Source organism: Canis aureus, chromosome 16 (assembly GCF_053574225.1).
Source record: "Canis aureus isolate CA01 chromosome 16, VMU_Caureus_v.1.0, whole genome shotgun sequence".
In the NCBI taxonomy this organism is placed as follows: Eukaryota; Metazoa; Chordata; class Mammalia; order Carnivora; family Canidae; genus Canis; species Canis aureus.
Genome location: NC_135626.1, coordinates 16526789 through 16545631, shown reverse-complemented (window position 1 = coordinate 16545631; position 18843 = coordinate 16526789). Strand labels below are relative to the sequence as shown.

The window sequence follows — 18843 nt, the reverse complement described above, 5'->3', positions numbered from 1 at the left end:
CTTTAGACATCACGTACACATACACACGTACACACATGGCTTCAAGGAAGTTACCAGAGTGTTTTATTTGTTTGTTCATTTAAGTATAAAAAAGTAAATGTTGCAATAGGTCTCAGGTTCTGCTCTGAAGAAGCAGCTACTTCCTTTCGGGGTGGCATTTTTAGTGGACGTGGTATCTGGAGAGGATTACCAACACCAGGGTCATAAGTATCAGTTGATCTTGGGACGCCTGGGTGGCCCCAGCACTAGCCATTTGGAACTGAGCTTAATGCCGCAAGCAGGTTACCCGACGCACCGTCTAGAGCGATTTATATTTTCTCTACACATGTAACTGTTTGAGCAAATGGTATGCTCCACAGATTAATCTGTTGCTTTGTCAGGTGGTACAGCCCACAGTGAGTCGCTATGACTGTCCCTAAGAATAAATACAATTTGCACCCCTCTGAGCTGCATGTTGGTCTCCACAGAAGAATCTGGCAACTCAGTGTCTTCCCTCAAACAGATAACATCAGGCGCATATGCCACTGAACAATGTGTCATTTTTCTTAGCAAGACACACCTTGTTGGGTGAGGTCAGGGGCCTCAGTTTTAGGCCCTATCTGAGTAACAAAATACCCCTAGGCAGTTTTTGTTTGTTTGTTTCTCGCCTTAGCTCTGTGAGAGAAGCTCACCCCTGTGTATCCCATTTTCTTCCCAAAGCTCAGGGTTGGAGATCACTCCCCTACCCCCATCATCCCCACCTCACTGGAGAAGTAGCCTTGGTTAACTTGTCCTTTCTCCTCCCTCTCCCTGTTTTCCTCTCTCGTAGACACAGAAACTAATGCTTATGATCACACTATTTTTCAAGTGTTAGTCCTTTTAAGCCTTGTCACTATCTTATGAATTTGGTAATACTATGATCCTTACTCTGCAGATGAGGGAAGTAGGGCACATGTCATTGACTTGTCCAAGGCCACACAGCTAGGAAGGGGCAAGGGTGGTGGTGGTCAGGCCCAGGCTCTCTCTCTGGTTCATAACCACTGTGCTTTTCTGCTTCTCCAGACTACACACACACACACACACACACACACACACACACACACACACCACCCACACTCTCCTGATCCTCTTGTGATCTGGACCCAGCCACCGGAAGCAGGGCATGATTTAGGCTTCTGAGATGTGCGCATTGCCTTTCCTGGACTTCACAGCGCCCTTTCCTGCTTACCCATTCAACAAGTCTCACCTTTCCATGATGATCACGCAGCCCTCCCCTCTGCTGCCCTATCCTCAGCTCCTCCTGCTTTAACTCTTCAATACCCTTTGGCGATGGATCCCTGTGCAGAGGAGCTTGTAAGCTCTTTAGGTGTCAGTCCTCTATCAGTGGCACTAGAGAGAGGCTTGCTGATTCAGACTGGGAGCCCCCCGCCCCACCCAGTCCTGACCCAGGATCCCAGATGGGCAAAAACGGATGGCTATACCGGAGCAGCGTGTTCACTTCTACACTGGGAAGTCTTTCTCTTTCTCTTTTTCTCTCTTTCTCTCTTTCTCTCCTTTCCTTTTTTTAAGATTTTATTTATTTATTCATGAGAGACACACAGAGAGAGAGAGAGGCAGAGACACAGGCAGAGGGAGAAGCAGGCTCCATGCAGGGAGCCCGATGTGGGACTCGATCCCCGGTCTCCAGGATCACACCCCGGCCAAAGGCGGCGCCAAACCTCTGAGCCACCGGGGCTGCCCCCTCCCCCTTTTTAAAAGGTTTATTTATTTATTCTTGAGAGACACACAGAGAGAGGCAGAGACATAGGCAGAGGGAGCAGAAGCAGGCTCCATGCAGGAAGCCCGATGCAGGACTGGATCCCGGATCCTGGGATCCCTTCCTGAGTGGAAGGCAGACGCTCAACCGCTGAGCCACCCAGGCATCCCAACACTGGGAGGTCTTGTGGTACAAACACAGAAGTGTTTACAAACCTTGCCTTCAAACACAGAAGGGATTTCAAACCATTTGCTCTAATTTCCCCATTTTACAGATGAGGAAACTGAGGGCTACAGGGGTGATGTGGTCTCCCCAAGACACCAGTTGGCCCACTGAAGCCTTGCAAGTCCAGCCCCAGGTCCTCTTCCCTCCACCCCCAGATGATGAAGCACATCATTGTCAGAGTGCAGTGGCCTCTAGCACCAAATGAGGGCAGGCATGTGGTCTGGCTTTCTTCAGAACATAATGGAAAAGATGTGGACACAGGGCAGTGACTGACATCTCTCTCTGCCTCTCAGTCTCAGAATGCCAAGGGCTGTAGGGCAGTGATTCCCAGATGGTGGTGCTCACCCCACAGGGGGGTGGCCCATGAAATGATTTCAGATGGTATCTGTGTTTTTATTTTAAGAGTAATGTACTTATGTTAATGGTCATTAGGGAGGTATACAAGTAGATGCCAAATCTATTAACATTTATCATGCCTGTGTATGACTGTGTAAGAGGGGGCTCAGTAACTAGAAATCCGGTCAACTAAATAGGAGCATGGGGGGATTTGTTAACTGGAAAAAGCCTTCTACGCAGATGACCGAAGTTTGGGAAGTGCTGTTGTGGAGAATACCAACCATTTTACAGAGGCTTAAACCAGGCACTTGCTTCTAGTGAAAAGACACAGTCTCAGCCTCATTAATTACCAAAGAAATGCAAACTCAAATTAGAATGAGATAAAATTTTTCACCTTTCAGATTGATAAAGATTATAAAATTTGTTCTCGCTTCAGCAGCACATATACTAAATTTGGAAGGACACAGAGAGGATTGGCATGGTCCCTGGGTACAGATGACATGCAAATTGATGACAACTCCTGTGAGGCTGTGGTAGGAGTGATCAAGTTGATGTTTGTGAGAACAGGAGCTCTTTTTTGAGATGGAAATAGGAGAAGGAGAGTAAGTAGAAATTCTGTCATCCTGAATATTAATTGGAAAAGCCACTATAAATTCATCGTGGGCTGAGCTGTTCAGGTGGAGGCTGATGGAGTGGGGCAGTGGAAAGATTCACCTAAAGCAGAACAGAGATAGAAGTTTATTGAATACACGGCAAGGGGGCCGCGTGTAGGACAGCAAGAGAGAGACTGTCTGCCAGGAGGCAGAGCTGGGGGCTGTAGTTCAGGCGGGGCCTGAGGAGGCATGGGAACGCATAGAATTTTCCTTTGTTGGTACATATGCCCTGTTGTACGTTGCCCATTGGTCAGCTAGCGCTTGCAGCTATTTTGAGGTGAGTCGCTTGATGACTCTGTTTGCACTCACCCTGGTGGTCACTGTGGCCTTTCTACCTCACACAGCTTCTGGTGCTCATGTTGGTTGCCTAAAAACAGCCTCTACATTCGTGATATAGTTTAAATATAAATATTCCCTAGCTTTTTCCACTGAAAGGACCTATCAATAATGACTAATGCAATAGAAATAAACACTTTGAATACTTTAACTGACATCTCCAAGTACCATTTCCCACTAAAACAAAACTGGGCTCTTTGGAGAAATGGCGGATTTTAGGTGTGGGACAGGAAATACAACAGACAGGAAAACATCTGGAACATCTTGTCAAACAAGAAAACAATAAAGCTATCAAAGACCACTAGACTGATGTCAAAAAGCCTAGAAAGCCCAGCTTGAAGAGGCTCCTGCTGACCAAAGATGGGACAATTTGAATACCAATAAAGATAATAGCTACAGTAGAACAAAACATGAGTGTATATTTAAATCCCTAATTTAACTATTATATTAAAAACAATTCAAACCAAAATAAAACCTCATTGTTGCCTTTCAGGACACTAGTAAACCAACTCATTTTTTTTAATATTTTATTTTTTAGTAATCTCTAAACCCAATGTGGAACTCAACCCCACGACCCTGAGATCAAGAGTTGTACAGTTCACTGACTGAGCCAGCCAGGCATCCCTAAACCAACTCATTACTTAAAAAAATTGGAAATAGGGGTATCTGGGGTGGCTCAGTTAGTTAAGTGCCTTAAGTGGCTCAGGTCATGATCTCAGGGTCCTGGGATCCAGCCCTGTATCAGGCTCCCTGCTCAGCAGAGAGTCTGCTTCTCCCTCTTCTTCTGCTTGGGAAGTGCTCCCTCCCACTTGTGCTGTCTCTCACATCCATGCGTGCTTGCTTGCTCTCTTTCAAATAAACAAAATCTTAAAAAGTAATAATTAAAAAAAATTGGAAATAAAGGTGAAAAATCAAGCATGTATCATGTGTTTTCTGTATGAACTGTATCTCTGGATAACCAAAGGGTTGATGAGGGAATGTTTCCCTTTATAGACATTTTCTAGCTACTAAATGAAGAAGGAATGGTTGTATAACACCATTTGCAATCATCAGCAATGGCTACTAACTTCACAAGAAGAGACAAGTCCAGACATGATGACATTTTCCCAAAGAAGACATTCAAATGACTAATAGGCACATGAAAAGGTGCTCAGCATCACTAAGCATTAGGGAAATGCAAATCAAAACCACAACGGAGACATCAGCTTGTACCTGTTAGGATGTCTGTTATAAAAAAGATAAGAAATAACAAGTGTTGGTAGGGATGTGGAGAAAAGGAATCCCCAAGCACTGTTGTGAAGAATGTAAATTGGTGCAGCCACTAAGGAAAACAGTATGGGTGTTCCTCAAAAAATTAAAAATAGAACTGCCATATGATCCAGTAATCCCACCTCTGGGTAAAAATCCAAAGTAAATGAAATTACCATCTGGAAGAGATATTTGCCTTCCTATGTTTTACTAATACATGCTACAACATGGATGAACCTAGAAAACATTATGTTAAGTGAAATAAGTCAGAAAAGTCCGGAAAAGAGCTAGTGGCTAGTGGGTTGGGGGGAATATAGGGAGTGACTGGTAATGGGCACAGGATTTTTTTTTTTTTAGTTTTATCTATTTATTCATGAGAGACACAGAGAGAGAGGCAGAGACACAGGCAGAGGGAGAAGCAGGCTCCATGCAGGGAGCCCGATGTAGAACTCGATTCCAGGGCTCCAGGATCATGCCCTGGGCTGAAGGCAGGTGCTCAACTGCTGAGCCACCCAGGATTTCTTTTTAGGGTGATGAAAGTATTCTGGAAATAAATAATGGTGATGGTTATACAAGTGAGAAAATACACTAAAACCACTGAACTGTACACTTTAAGATGGCAAGATTTATAGCAGGTGAATGGTATCTCAATAAAAAGTCAAAACAAAAACATAAAAGCCCCAAATAATTCTACAATAAAAAATTACTAGAACTAATGTGTAAGTTTAGCAAGGTCTCAGGATGCAAAGTCAATATACAAAAAAACCAATTATAATGTTATATTCCAATAATGAACAATTAGAAATGAAATAAAAGAAAATTGCATTATGATAGCCTTTAAAAAATAAAGTACTTAGAAATTGAGCTAAAGATGTGCAAATCTACACACTGAAAACATGCAACATTGCTATGAGCAATTGAAGAAGACTGTAATGTATGGGGAGATACACCAAGTCATGGTTTGGAAGACTTAGTATTGTTAAGTTCTCCACAAATGTATCTGTACGTTCAATAAAATCCCAAAGCCCAAATAGACTTTTCTGAAAAATCCACAAGCTGATTTTTAAAAATATTTAATTTATTTATTCATGAGAGACAGAGAGAGAGAGAGAGAGAGAAACAGAGACATAGGCAGAGGGAGAAGCAAGCAGGCTCCATGCAGGGAGCCCAATGTGGGACTCAATCTTGGGAATCTGGGATCCCCAAGCCAAAGGCAGATGCTTAACCACCAGCCACCCAGGCATCCCTACAAGCTGATTTTAAGATTTATACCAAAAGTCAAAGGACCTAGAAATAGCAAAGACAAATTTTTAAAGGAGCTGTTGGAGGGCTTTACTACCTGATTCAAGACCTATTATAAAACTGTGGTAACAAAACAGTGATATTGCTGTGAAAATAGACATATACACCAACAAAACAGAATGGAGTCTACAAATAGATCCACATTTACATGGTCAATTGACTTTTTACAAAGTTCCCAAAGTAATTAAGTGCAAAAAAGAGTCTTCAGGGCGGCCCCAGTGGCGCAGCGGTTTAGTGCCGCCTGCAGCCCGGGGTGTGATCCTGGAGACCCGGGATCGAGTCCCACGTCGGGTTCCCTGCATGGAGCCTGCTTCTCCCTCTGCCTGTGTCTCTGCCTCTCTCTCTCTCTCTCTCTCTCTCTCTGTGTGTCTCAATAAATAAATAAAATCTTAAAAAAAAGAAAAAGAAAAGAGTCTTCATACTAAATGGAGCTGCAACATTGGATATTCACATGGAAAGACATAGCCTCTGCCCTGACCCTATATCACGCCCTAAATTAACTAAAAGTGGATTGAAGACAAACACTAGACCTAACAGTATTCAAATTCTAGAATAAAATGTAAAAGAAATCTTTGTGATGTTGGGTTAGGCAAAGATTTCTTGAACAGGACACAGAAAGTGCAAAAAAAAATTATGAACTGTAAATTTTATATATATAAACTATACAATTCTATTTATTTATTTATGAGTTTTATTTATTAATTTATGAGAGTTTTAAATTTATTTATGAGAGTAAACTATACAATTTAATATAAGCTGTAAAAATTAATAAACTGTACTTCATCAAAATATAAAATGTTTTTTTTTAAGATTTTATTTACTTATTGATGAGAGACACACAGAGAGAGAGACAGAGAGAGGCAGAAACACAGGCAGAAGGAGAAGCAGGCTCCATGCAGGGAGCCTGATGTGGGACTTGATCCCAGGTCTCCAGGATCAGGCCCTGGGCTGAAGGCAAGCGCTAAACCGCTGAGCCATCTGGGCTGCCCAAAAAAGTTCATTAAAAAAATGAAAAGGCAAGCTATAGACTAGGAGACAGTTATTTGCAAAACATGTTCGACAAAAGGCCTGAATAAAGAATATAAAGAACTATTACAACTCAATTATAAGAAGACAAATGTCCAATGTAAAATGAGCAAAAAGATATGTACAGATACTTCACAAAGAATATATACAAATGGTCGAGAATCACATGAAAAGATGCTACACATCACTTGTAATCAAAGCAATATAAACTAAGATGGGCTAAAATGAAAAGACTCAGAACACTAAGTATTGCAGAGGATGTAGAGCAATGGGAGGGACCCTCATACCTTGTTGGTAGTAGCAGAAAATGGTATGGCCGCTTTTGGAAGCAAAATCTTATCAAGTTGGGCAGCCTGGGTAGCTCAGCAGTTTAGCACCGCCTTCAGCCCAGGGCGTGATCCTGGAGTCGCGGGATTGAGTCCCACATTGGGCTCCCTACATGGAGCCTGCTTCTCCCTCTGCCTGTGTCTCTGTCTTTCTCTGTCTCTCTCTGTGTCTCTCATGAATAAATAAATAAAATCTTTAAAAAAAAAAGAAAAATAATCGTATCAAGTTAAACATACAGTTGTCATACAACCCAGCAATCCCATTCCTGTGTGGGGTTTTGTTTTTGTTTTTGTTTTTGTTTTTGAGAGAAATGAAAAAGTATGTCCACACAAAGACAACCCAAATGTCCATCAACTGGAGAAGGATGAACAAATAGGGGTGTATTCATAGTATGGACTACGCCTCAGCAGTAAAAAGGAAGGAATGATCTAAACTTTACCAACTCTCTTAATTTCATCAAACCATAATCCATTTATCTGCAAGATGATGATAATACTTCTGTCACAGGACTTATGATAGAGATTGAAAGTGATAAAGTACCATTAAAATGCCTATTCTCAATCCTGGGGAGAGAGGAAAGGGAGGAATGAAATAGAAATACACTTAACATAAATGAGACTCAAAAACATTATGCTAAGTTTCAGCACTCAGCCGAAAACCACAAACTGCATTTATTCATATAAAATTACAGAAAAGGCAAAACTATAGTGACAAAAATTACAGAAAACTGTGGTTGTTTGTGACTGGGAGCTGGGGGAAGGGATTGATTGCAAAAGAACATGATGGAACATTTTAGGGACTCCTGGCTGGCTCAGTCATAGAACATGTGACTCAGGATTGTGAGTTTGAGTGCTATGTTGAGTATAGAGATTACTTAAAAATAAGAATCTTAAAAAAATAAAAGGTGGCATAGGATACAGTTTTAAAAGTCCAGGTAGGGTATTGATCATTCATTCAGTCATCATTTATTCATTCCTCAGCAGATGTGTCCTGGGTTCTGGCTGTTTGGCACCATATTAGGTGCTGTGACAGTTGGAGGAATAAGAAGTGACAGCTGGCTAGAGCCAGAATTTCCTCCAGGAGCCCTGTAATTAATTACAGTGTGGGGTGACTGGTGTTGCAACCAAGGTAAATCCCTCTGCAGATAAGCATATCTAACTAGACCCAGGAAAGGGAAGGCTTTAGAGAAAGTCCCAGTTGAGCTGGGCTTTGATAGATTACAAAGGATCTTATCAGGTAGAAGAGGAAGCAGCATGACCAAAGAAGACATGAGAGACCAAGGAGTAACTGGGGGAATGGTGAAGCACCTTGTGCGGCCATATCAGAGAGGGCACTGGGAGGCTGGAGGGTGTCTTAGTGGGTAAAACAGAGAAGGAGAGCAGGAAACGACACAACAACCTGGTGCGGGTATTTTAGTCAGGAGATTATCCCAGAAAGCAGAGGGGAGGGAGACAGACAAGAAGAGAAAGCCAAGGGAGATGTCATTATGGATTGGTTACCACTGTGAACAACTGGGGCTCGTTCCTATTGGACCGCTGAGTAACCATGTAGAGTATATCTCAGAAATGCCTTTCAAAGATAGTAGCCTTGGACATTTATTAAGCAGCTCCCATTTCCACTGTCCCTGGGATGGATATTAACTTCTGCTTTAGAAGTTTCCATCTGGGATGCCATTGACACGACTTTGAAAAAAAAAACCCTGGGGCAGAAAGTGGGAGAATCATAGAGGTAGGTGCTTGAGACCACAGCAGCCTGTGGGAGGTACCCATGCCAGCTGCAGCAGAAATCTGAGATGGGCCAAAGGGAGATGGATCTGCTCAAAGGGTGACTCAGATTAAGAGACTGAATGCGTGCAGCAAGTGGAAGAAAAAGTTCAGAAAATGGGTTTGGAAAAGTAGGTTGGGTCAGAGATCCATTGTGAAGTGTCTTATATGCATTGTTTAAACTTTATTTGCTAAACTCTGGCACCTAACAGGTACTCAACAAATATATATTTTTAAAAGATTTATTTATTTATTTATTTATTTATTTATTTATTTATCTATTTATTTATGAAGGATAGGTGGGGGTGGAGCAGAGGGAGAGGAGAGTCTTTTTTTTTTTTTAAGATTTTATTTATTTATTCATGAGAGACACGGAGAGAGGCAGAGACACAGGCAGAGGGAGAAGCAGGTTCCCTGCAGGGAGCTGGATGTAGGACTCGATCCCACCACCTCGGGATCATGACCTGAGCCAAAGGCAGCCATTGAACCACTGAGCTACCCTGGCATCCCTAGAGGAGAGAGTCTTAAGCAGATTCCCTGTCAAAGGCAGAACCCCATGCTGGGCTCAATCTCAAGACCCCAAGATCATGACTTAAGCCAAAACCAAGAGTCCAACGCTTAACAGTTGGTGCTACCCAGGTTCCCCTACAAGTGCTCAGTAGATATTTATTGAATGAATGAATGCTGATGACAGATGCACCTGGGCCAAACCTTTGCAAATCTACTGGGCTTTAGAATCCATCAGACTAGCTGTGTGACTTCTAACCTCTTTGATCTCTTTCTCTCTCTCTCTCTCTCTCTCCCTCCCTCCCTCCTTGAATATAATACCTTCTTTACAGAGTTTTGGTGAGGAATTAGATGAGATCAAAGATGTATGGCAACTAGAAGTATGGACTCAATAAATGTCAGCCACTCTACCTCTGCCCCCATGATGACCCAAAGCCAAGTAATAAAGCTGAACTACCCACCAGCTAGAGACAATGAAGGTTGCTCCTGGGATCTGTTTACAGAAGATGTATGCTGGCATTTCCAGCTATATTGGTCCTCACGGAAAAAATTAGTGGTATTAGTAACAACTTCCTTGGACCAAAAGGGAATCATACTGCTGTTTTAATTAAAGGACAGAGTTGAAACTATCCTCCTAGGGAATTTACAAATTCAGAAATTGATGCTTGTAGTAACTGATGGGTTTTTTTTTTTCTTTGTGCATTTAAATGTACCTATTGAAACATCTTCTAATCAATATGCTGTTGACTGGGATCATCCATCCTTGCTGTGCTGCATTTCTCTCCCATTCTTAAATTTTAACAGAAGCCAAGATGCTTGTGGACTCTGTTTGATGGAATACCTCTGCACTGGTTGTCTGTAGGCATTGGGGGATCCTCAATCCTTCCCACAAGAGATTGTGGCGCCTCTGGAGACGTAGGGAGAAAATATAAAGCTAAGGTGGGAGAGAGAGCAGCTTGAGGAAGTAGGTGAAGGACTGAGAAATCACACAGACTGGGGAATTACTCAATTAATGTATCTTAAAACATCCATTCCATCAGTTTGACACAAGACAAACACTATGATGAGTCATGCCACTAGCACACCATTTTTTTTTAAAAGAGAGAGGGAAGAAAGGATATTGGGAAAATGAGTAACACAGACTTTGTCAAAGAAGGAAATTCCAGAGTTGAGAAGCCTCTGTGGGAAGCACATCTGCTCCTAGTCTGGAGTGATTCACAACTGGAGAAGGAGCAGGAACCACAAGGTGGAGATTCATTCATCTGCCCGCTTGTTCATTCATTCATTTCTTTCATTCAACAGTGATCAGTTATCTCTCTGCCACACTCTGAAAGAAGCAGCAAGAATACAAAAGTGGAAAAGACACAGACCCTGCCCTTGAGGGTTATAAAAGCAGGGGGAACAAAAGATGTCACTAACAGTTATAATAAAGTGGAGTAAGGGCAAAGATAAAGACATGGAGGAGATGGAGTGGTGGTAGAAAGAGGAGGGAGAGGGGCCAGAAAAGGGGGCCACTTCTCAGAGGTGGAGATCCTTTAGCTGGGTCCTAAAGGAGGTTGGAATTCCCCAGGCAGCAGGAAGTTGTGCCTGTGTGTAGGGATGAGGGTTCCAAGTAGGAGGAAAAGTCACCCATAAAGAGGGAGATGTCTTTGACGACAGTGTGGAGTTGGTAAGTCCAAAGCACAGGAGGAAGGCAGAGCAGTGGGCAGAGACCATGTATGGGAGGGCCTCCTGTATCCCGCACAGTCTAGGCATCATCCTGTAGGTAAGGAGGAGCCATTGAAGAGTTCTGAGCAGAAGCATGGCACTATCTCAGTTGTGGCTAAAGAATATCTTCCTGGTATCTTTCCAATGGCCAGCCTTAAGGGATGTATTTTTTTTTTAAGAGTTGTATTGAAAGGGATTGAAGAGTGGGAGTAGGCTAGCCTGTTCAGACAGTTCAGATAGAGACAAGTACCTAGGTGGTAGGTGGCTTGAGGGAAAGGGTTGCTGAGTTTAGCTCTAGGCCCTAAAGGGCACTGTCTGCAGGAAGAGTTTGCAGCTGCCAAGTCACTTAGTCTCTTAGAATATCAATTTCTTCATCCTTGAAATGAAGGAAACGTGAATCACCGATAAGGTCCCCCATTGCAGCAAGCACGAGACAGGTTATCCGGATCTCTCTGTGCAGACACCGGGGCCTTCCCTAAAATCCTGACAAGAGGAAGGGCAACGCGCGTGGCGGCCGAGTGCGGAGGGGAGGCGAAGCCGGAGGCCCCCCCCCCCCCATTCGCTCCACCGCCAGTGCCAGCCCAGGCACATGTCCCCAGCTCCTCCTTTCTTTTCCTCCCTAGGGGACTCGTGTGAGGTCACAGCGAGGAGGTGGAATGGAGGGCCCTCTTAGATGCCCAAGTGTCTATGGCTCCCGCTGCCATGGTTTGTCAGGCGCGGGTACTCTCAGCTTTGGAGTCACGGGGGCTCCAGCCAGAACCCCTTGAAGCTGTCGCCCTTGCCCATTTCTCCGCCGGAACAGCTCTAGTGAGCACTGGAGAGAATGCTTTAAAAGGCGCTCGCATAAACCAAAGTTCACTCCCCAGTTTTGAATTAAACAGCTCTGTGATCTTGGACACATTAGCTCAAGGCGCTCAATAAATCCTGGGGAAGGACAACCCCGCTGGTCGGCGACCGCGCCCTCTGACACCTGCCCCGGCCGCCGCGCGCCGCGCCTCCCCCCGCCGCCGCCCCCACCTTCTCCTCCTTCCAGGTGCGAGGCGCCGCGCCGACTCCGGGCGGACGAGGCTGCGCAGGGCCGGGCGGCGGAGGGCTGGCTGCGAGCCCGGTGCGCCCCCGCCCGCTGCCTCGCCGGGGCTCCCGCCTCCCTCGGCCGCGCGGCCCCGCGCTCGGATGCAGGGAGCCCGCGCGGACGGCGCGCGGCGGCGGGGAAGGTGCGAGCCCGGCCTCCCGCCCGCGGCTCCTAGCGTCCGCCGCGCGGCTCCGGGGGCGCCCCCGAGGCCCCGCCCCCGGCCCGCCCCCGGCCCCGCCGCGGCTCCCCAGCCGCCGCAGCCCTCGGGTCTCCGGGCCCCGCGGCGGGAGCTGCGCGCCGCAGACTTCGCGCGTCCTGCCCAGGGCGGGCCCAGGGCCCCCGACGCCCGCCTCCGCCGCGGGTGGCCGCTGACGTCAGGAGGCGAAACCCAGAAGAAGGGAAAAAAAAAAAAAGGCACAAGGGCGGAAGGGGTAAAACTTTTATTTTTTTCTCTTATTTTCTTCTAGGGCTGAAGTGAAGGGCAGGCGACTGCGCCCGCGAGGGCTTCCGGGAAGAGCCCGGCACAACCCCGGCCCGCTGCGCGCGGGGGAGCCGGGCCCCGGAGGCCCGAGGGGGCGGCCACCATGTGGGACCCCCGGGACTTTGAGCGGCACTGGCGGGCCCAATTCCCCGGGGAGGAGGCGCCCGTCATGCGGCTGGACTCGGTGCTGGACGTGGAGCGGGAGCTGGAGCGCTGCAAGCTCAACCTGAAGCGGCTGCAACAGGTGTTGGCTGAGGAGAAGTTCAAAGTCTCCTACCTGCAAGCGGCCCTGGCCAGGGAGAAGCGGGACGTCGGCTGCGGGCGCCCGGAGGGCGGACGCGGCGGCAGCCGGGGCACTGGGGCCGAGGAGCCGGCGCCGGCCGGGCGGGAGCGGGCGCCGCCAGCGCGCACGGAGGACGGCGCGGCGGGCGGCGGCGCGGACCCCCCAGGCCCCGGGCGCGGGGACGCGGAGGTGGCCGCCACGGCCGAGACCCCTCCTTGCGCGGGCCAGGACCTTCACTCCTGGCCGGGGCCCGCGGGGGCAGGGGGCGCGGTGCGCAGCTTGACCGCCGCCATCCACCAGCAGCTGTTGCAGCCGCGCCTGCTCTTCAGGCCCCAGGAGGAGCACGCGCCCCCCGGCCACGATGGCACAGTCCCCAGCGCCCGGGGAGACGAGTTGTCCTCCGGGACTCGCGCGGGGCGGGGCTCGGACGAGGGCGAGCCGGACGCCTCGGTCGCGGATGATGGGGGCAACAGCAGTGATCACGACTTCGAGATGGTGGATTTGAACGAGAAATTCGTCCTCGGCCACTTACTCGTGGCCCCCTGCCGGCTCGGGGGCCGCGATGAGGCCGAGAAGCCGGCGCGGGCGGGCAGCCCCCATCGCTGGATGCACCTGATCCACGGGGGCCGGCGGCAGCAGCAGCAGCAGCAGCAGCAGCAGCGCCGGAGCCGCGACCTGGAGCAGCTGGAGGCGGAGGCCAAGGACGGGCGGAGCTCGCCCCTGGCGGCCGAGGAGCGCCCCCGGCGCGGGGCTCGGGAGCACCTCCCTCCGTGGCGGCGCAAGAGGTTCCTGCGGGTGCCGGAGCGGGACTCTCCCAGCCACAGCTCTCCCGAGAGGGGCAGTGACTGTAGCCACAACAGCTCGGACCACGAGGACGGCTTCTCTGCAGGTAGGCGCCCCCCTCGCGCGTCCCGGGGGCTCCCGGCCCCTTCCTGCACCCCTCCCTGGCTCACCTTGTTGATCCTCAGGCGCTTGGGAAGAAGGGAGATAAAATGTTTCTGTTTATCTTGAAATCACTTGTAGAACTGAAAAAAAAAGAAAAAAAACCCCACTAAGATTGTGCAACATGATTTCTCCTCGAGGATGTTTGTGAAAATAGGCAGTATGGCTAGGGCCAGGGGGTGATGGAATGGTGTGCTTGGCTAGACCACGGGAGGAACCTTTCTTTTCAGGCCTCAGCCCTTATGCTCTATTGTAAACATCACCGCCTTCCCTCCCCCCAACTCCTCTTCCACTGGTCGGTCAGATTCCTTTGCACTACATGATGGTACCATTCTCTGCACAAACTACAGTGGTTCCCCTTTTCCCCCAGATTCCTTGATGTGAAAGTTTAAATCTTTCACTTAATTTTTGAACTTCTCTCTCCATCTTTCCCCAGCCTGTATCTTGTATTCTGGCCAAACTGAAACATCCTTTCACTCAGGGAAAGGTACACAAATCCTCACTATCCCCTCCCTTTGCTGGCTGCCCCCTTCCTAGAAGGCTGCATCTGATCTGTCAGCTTCCAGGAGCCTGAGTGGGAAGGGGAGGGCATAGAACCATAGTTTTCAAGCTGGCCTAGTGCCCAGAGATCATGTCTAGTGCAGTATCTTCGTTTGACAAAGGAGAAAGCTTAAGCTCCGAAAGATTAAGTGCTTGTTGAAGTGCGCTGAGACCTCTACTCGAGCCTTCTTGTCATTTGTTGTTTCTCCTCACATTTGGCCACTATTTTGAGGACAGGACCTGGTCCTAGCCATCTTTGAGTCCTCTTGTGGCAGTCCATATGGTGCCTTGCACATAGTAAGTGCTCACTAAATATTTCTTGAATAAATGGATGATTGCTTTGAACTGAATGTTTCCTAGCCACCGAAGTCCTCATCGGTCAGGGAGTAGGAATGGGGCTAAGGAGCAAAGGACAGATATGGATGGGAGGATCACCTGTCATTGCTCCTTTGCTGCCCCTGGAACTGTCAATGTCTCCTCAGTCACTGGGAAAGCATAAATTGATGTCTCGTTGGGTCAGGCTGTGATCAGGAACATAAGATGCCTTCTTGCTTGGTGAAGGAGAAAAAAAAAAAAAAGAAATCACTGATGCTGGGATTGTTCCAAAATCTCCATTATTAGATCTTATCTGGGTGAGTTTGCATTTGAATGAAAAACTGTCCACTTTGCTAAAAGCACATTTGGAAGGTCCATCAAGTCATCTGTTGTGATCAATTACACTTATTCATTAGCAGAGATTGGCTGCTTTTCCCATAGGTAATGCTTTTGATGTCCATGCTAGTAACATTTTTATGTGCCCCTTTAACTTAAGGAAAGAGTCTGAAGATTTCACTCTAGTGCCAAGTTCCAAATACTCCATGGAAGCTACCCAAGTGGCCCAGAGCTGCCTCAGAGCTGGCTCCAATCCCATCTTCCCTGAGACCCACATCAATCACCCCTTCAGGTATGCCCAGTGCACTGGGTTTTCCCCAGGGAGTTCTTTTTATTTCTGTGTGCTGTCTCTTCTCTCCCTGAGGGCATTCTAGCACAAAGAACATCTTGATGAAGATTAGGAATTAGCATTCTCTCTGGCCTAATGAATTACAAAAGGTGCCCCCTTTCAGTGGACCCATGATAAAAAGATTCTCATTCCTCTGGGTTAAAAAGACTCCCGGTGGGGTCACATGTCTGGCACTTTGTGGCTGTGGCTTGTGGTGCCTGGGCTGTATTTTAGGCCTCACTCCAGGACCCCTCTGCAGGGCAGACTTGTGGAAGGAACCCAGCTGTTTGTCAGGGCCACACCTCCAAAACCTCCCCAGTGAGGGAGTGACTGGAGGTGGACATGCACATGCACACATGCGTGCACGCACGTACATGCATGCCTATACGTGCATACACCTGTGCACACAATCCCATGCATGTGTGCATGTGCACACAGTCTAGGAGAAAGAGCTTCAGACATATAGAGTCACTAGAGTAGAGGGATTAATAGCAGAGTTTTTCACTGTGGCCGGGTATGATGTGGGTGATAGCCCACTGAAATCAGTGTAGTGGGGAATGAAAATATCAAGAGGCCTTCCTTGGCCACTCTTGGCCATCCCTGGTTTATTTTTCTCCATAGCACTCACCAAATTACTGCTTCTTTTTTTTTTTTTTTAAAGATTTTTATTTATTTATTCATAAGAGACACACAAAGGGAGGCAGAGACACAGGCAGAGGGAGAAGCAGGCTCCTTGCAGGGAGCCTGACACGGGACTCCATCCCAGACCCTGGGATCAGGCCCTGAGCCAAAGGCAGACGTTCAACCGCTGAGCCACTCAGGCATCCCCCAAATTACTGCTTCAGATGCTATGATTTTGCATGTTGATCTTTTTCACTCTCTCTCCAGTAAAATGCAAGTTCCGAGAGAGCAAGGATTGTTATCTTTTTCATCTACTGACATAACCTCAAAACCTAGAAGTGTCTAATACGTATTAGGTTTTACATAAATGTTTGAATGATGTATTTTTTAGTGAAATGGAATAGAAGAGAAAACATGGGAGTGAATTGTCTGTGGTAATGGTATTTTCTGTTTTAAAACTTTGTTTCAGGATGCCTGGGTGGCTCAGTGGTTGAGCATCTGTCTTTGGCTCAGGCCGTGATCCCGGGGTCTTGGGATGGGGTCCTGCATCGGGGTCCCTGCAGGGAACCTGCTTCTCCCTCTGCCTGTGTCTCTGCCTCTGTCTCTGTGTCTCTCATGAATAAATAAATAAAATAAGAATAAATAAATAAAACTTTGTTTCGATTATGTATACATGCAGGAGTATATACTGGGTCCTAATCTATTTCTTCTGTGGATTAGACAAAAAGGTTTGGAAATGCTGATAAAGACTATGGGCTTTGAAGCTAGACTGTGTGAACTTGGGAGAAGTTATTTGAATTTTCTGTGTCTTAGTTACTTCATCTGTAAAATGAGACTAATAAACACTGCTTACATCATACCATTGATACGAGTAATAATAATGGGGATTTTTGTTTCTGAAGGGCTTTGAACACATCTTGACACATAATCCGCACCCACAGTGTTAATTATCCATGACTATAGGTCATTTTCTTGTAAGTTGATGCTTCAAAGATTCTTTCTTTTTCTTTTTTAAAAGATTTTATTTATTTATTCATGCAAGACACAGAGAGAGAGGGGCAGAGACATAGGCTGAGAGAGAAGCAGACTCCCTATGGGGAGCCTGATGCAGGACTCCATCCCAGGACCTCAGGATCACCACATAAGCTGAAGGCAGACGCTCAATCGCTGAGCCACCCAGGTGCCCAGTGCTTCAAAGATTCTTATTCCCAGACCATTCTGAATCACAGATGGTTTGGTTTTCTATAATGCATGCGTTTTTTCTAGCTTGGCTCTGGCTCTTTCTAGAACCTTCCAGGAGCAGAGCAGGACCCAGGGCTGAGTCTTGGCTCATGAGGCCCTCTTGCTGTATTTTTTTTTTTTAATTTTTATTTATTTATGATAGTCACAGAGGGAGAGAGAGAGAGAGGCAGAGACACAGGCAGAGGGAGAAGCAGGCTCCATGCACCGGGAGCCCGATGTGGGATTCGATCCTGGGTCTCCAGGATCGCGCCCTAGGCCGAAGGCAGGCGCCAAACCGCTGCGCCACCTAGGGATCCCCCTCTTGCTGTATTGACCCTCATGTTTCTTATGTTTCTCCTTCTCTATTAGCAATCATGCCCTTTATTTGTATTCAGAGATCCTCAGTGAAAGTTGAGTTTTATTGGGCCATGCAATCTCAAGGTCTTGAGTCTCAAGAGCTACATGAGAGCCACATAAAAAAGCCCAGAGGCAGAGATGTCCCCCTCCTTGGAAAAGGACCATTTTCTCTTATGAGGTAGATTCCCATACAAAGACACATCTGTATCTATCTGTTTCTACATGTAGTAGCCAAACCAGAGTTTAAGTTAGAATCCCTGTTTTTTAGTATCTTCCTTTTGGCACCTGTTAGCCTGGGTTGGTACCAAGGAAGACTAGGCCCTGTTGACAAGGATCAGGGTGGTGGTATGAATGGGGTGGGGGTTGCAGAACCAGAATTACTGGTGTTTGATCGTGGGTGCTCTAAAGACAGACCTGTGTGCCCTGGCTCTGCCCCTTACCAGGTCTGAGGCTAGGCTCTGCCCCTTACCAGGTCTGAGGCTACGGGCAAGCCACCTCAGTCTCTATTAGCTAGGAATAACAGGAATAGCCAAACTTACTGAGGGCTTGCTTTGTGTCAGTACCTGTTTTAAGCATTTTACATGTACAGACTCACTTGTACTTCACAACAGCTTCATAAGACAGGCACTATTAGGGATCCCTGGGTGGCGCAGCGGTTTGGCGCCTGCCTTTGGCCCAGGGTGCGATCCTGGAGACCCAGGATCGAATCCCACATCGGGTTCCCGGTGCATGGAGCCTGCTTCTCCCTCTGCCTATGTCTCTGCCTCTCTCTCTCTCACTGTGTGCCTATCATAAATAAATAAAAATTAAAAAAAAAAAAAGAATTCTTATTAAAAAAAAAAAAGACAGGCACTATTATAATTTCCATTTACATTTGAGTATCATGAGGCCCAGAGAGCTTACATAACCCTGGCTGAGGTCACTCAGCTTCTAAGTGGCACTTGGGATTTGAATCTAAGCAGTCTGACTCTTGAGTCCTTTTTTTCAAATTCTAAGCTATACTGCCTCAAATAATAGCACCTACCTCTCAGGATAGTTATGAAAATTAAATACAATAAAATATTTAAAGAGTTTAACAAAGCACCTGGCACACAGTGACCGTTAAGGGCATACCTGTGTCTGTGAGCATTATTATTATTTTCTTCATTGCTAAAGTTCCCAGCAGACCCCAGCCCATCTGCT

The 18843-nt window shown here is 47.0% G+C and overlaps 2 protein-coding genes and 1 non-coding gene across 4 annotated transcripts in view; all 3 read left to right on the top strand.

Moving 5' to 3' along the window:
• Positions 1-2719: 2719 nt before the first annotated feature.
• LOC144287298 (U6 spliceosomal RNA) lies at positions 2720-2826 on the top strand. The gene has a single exon (XR_013355133.1). It is a non-coding gene; the product is annotated as a U6 spliceosomal RNA (small nuclear RNA).
• A 9676-nt stretch (positions 2827-12502) lies between these two features.
• LOC144285436 (breakpoint cluster region protein-like) lies at positions 12503-13480 on the top strand. Its single transcript, XM_077850494.1, has 2 exons — positions 12503-13412; positions 13475-13480. Exons 1-2 carry the CDS (start codon positions 12822-12824, stop codon positions 13478-13480), a joined length of 597 nt encoding a protein of 198 aa, XP_077706620.1. The 5' UTR covers positions 12503-12821.
• The window catches only part of ABR (ABR activator of RhoGEF and GTPase), a 185987-nt gene continuing 180585 nt past the window's right edge, over positions 13442-18843 (top strand). The window contains exon 1 of one of the 2 annotated variants that reach the window (XM_077851838.1): positions 13442-13890. In XM_077851838.1, coding sequence (XP_077707964.1) covers positions 13494-13890 — 397 coding nt within the window. In that variant the 5' untranslated portion in view covers positions 13442-13493. The remainder of the gene's footprint in view (positions 13891-18843) is intronic. The other variant, XM_077851837.1, reaches the window with a different exon arrangement.

Bases quoted from the DNA above. Each gene is read 5' to 3' on its own strand.
- LOC144285436 (XM_077850494.1), top strand. From the start codon at position 12,822: ATGTGGGACCCCCGGGACTTTGAGCGGCACTGGCGGGCCCAATTCCCC.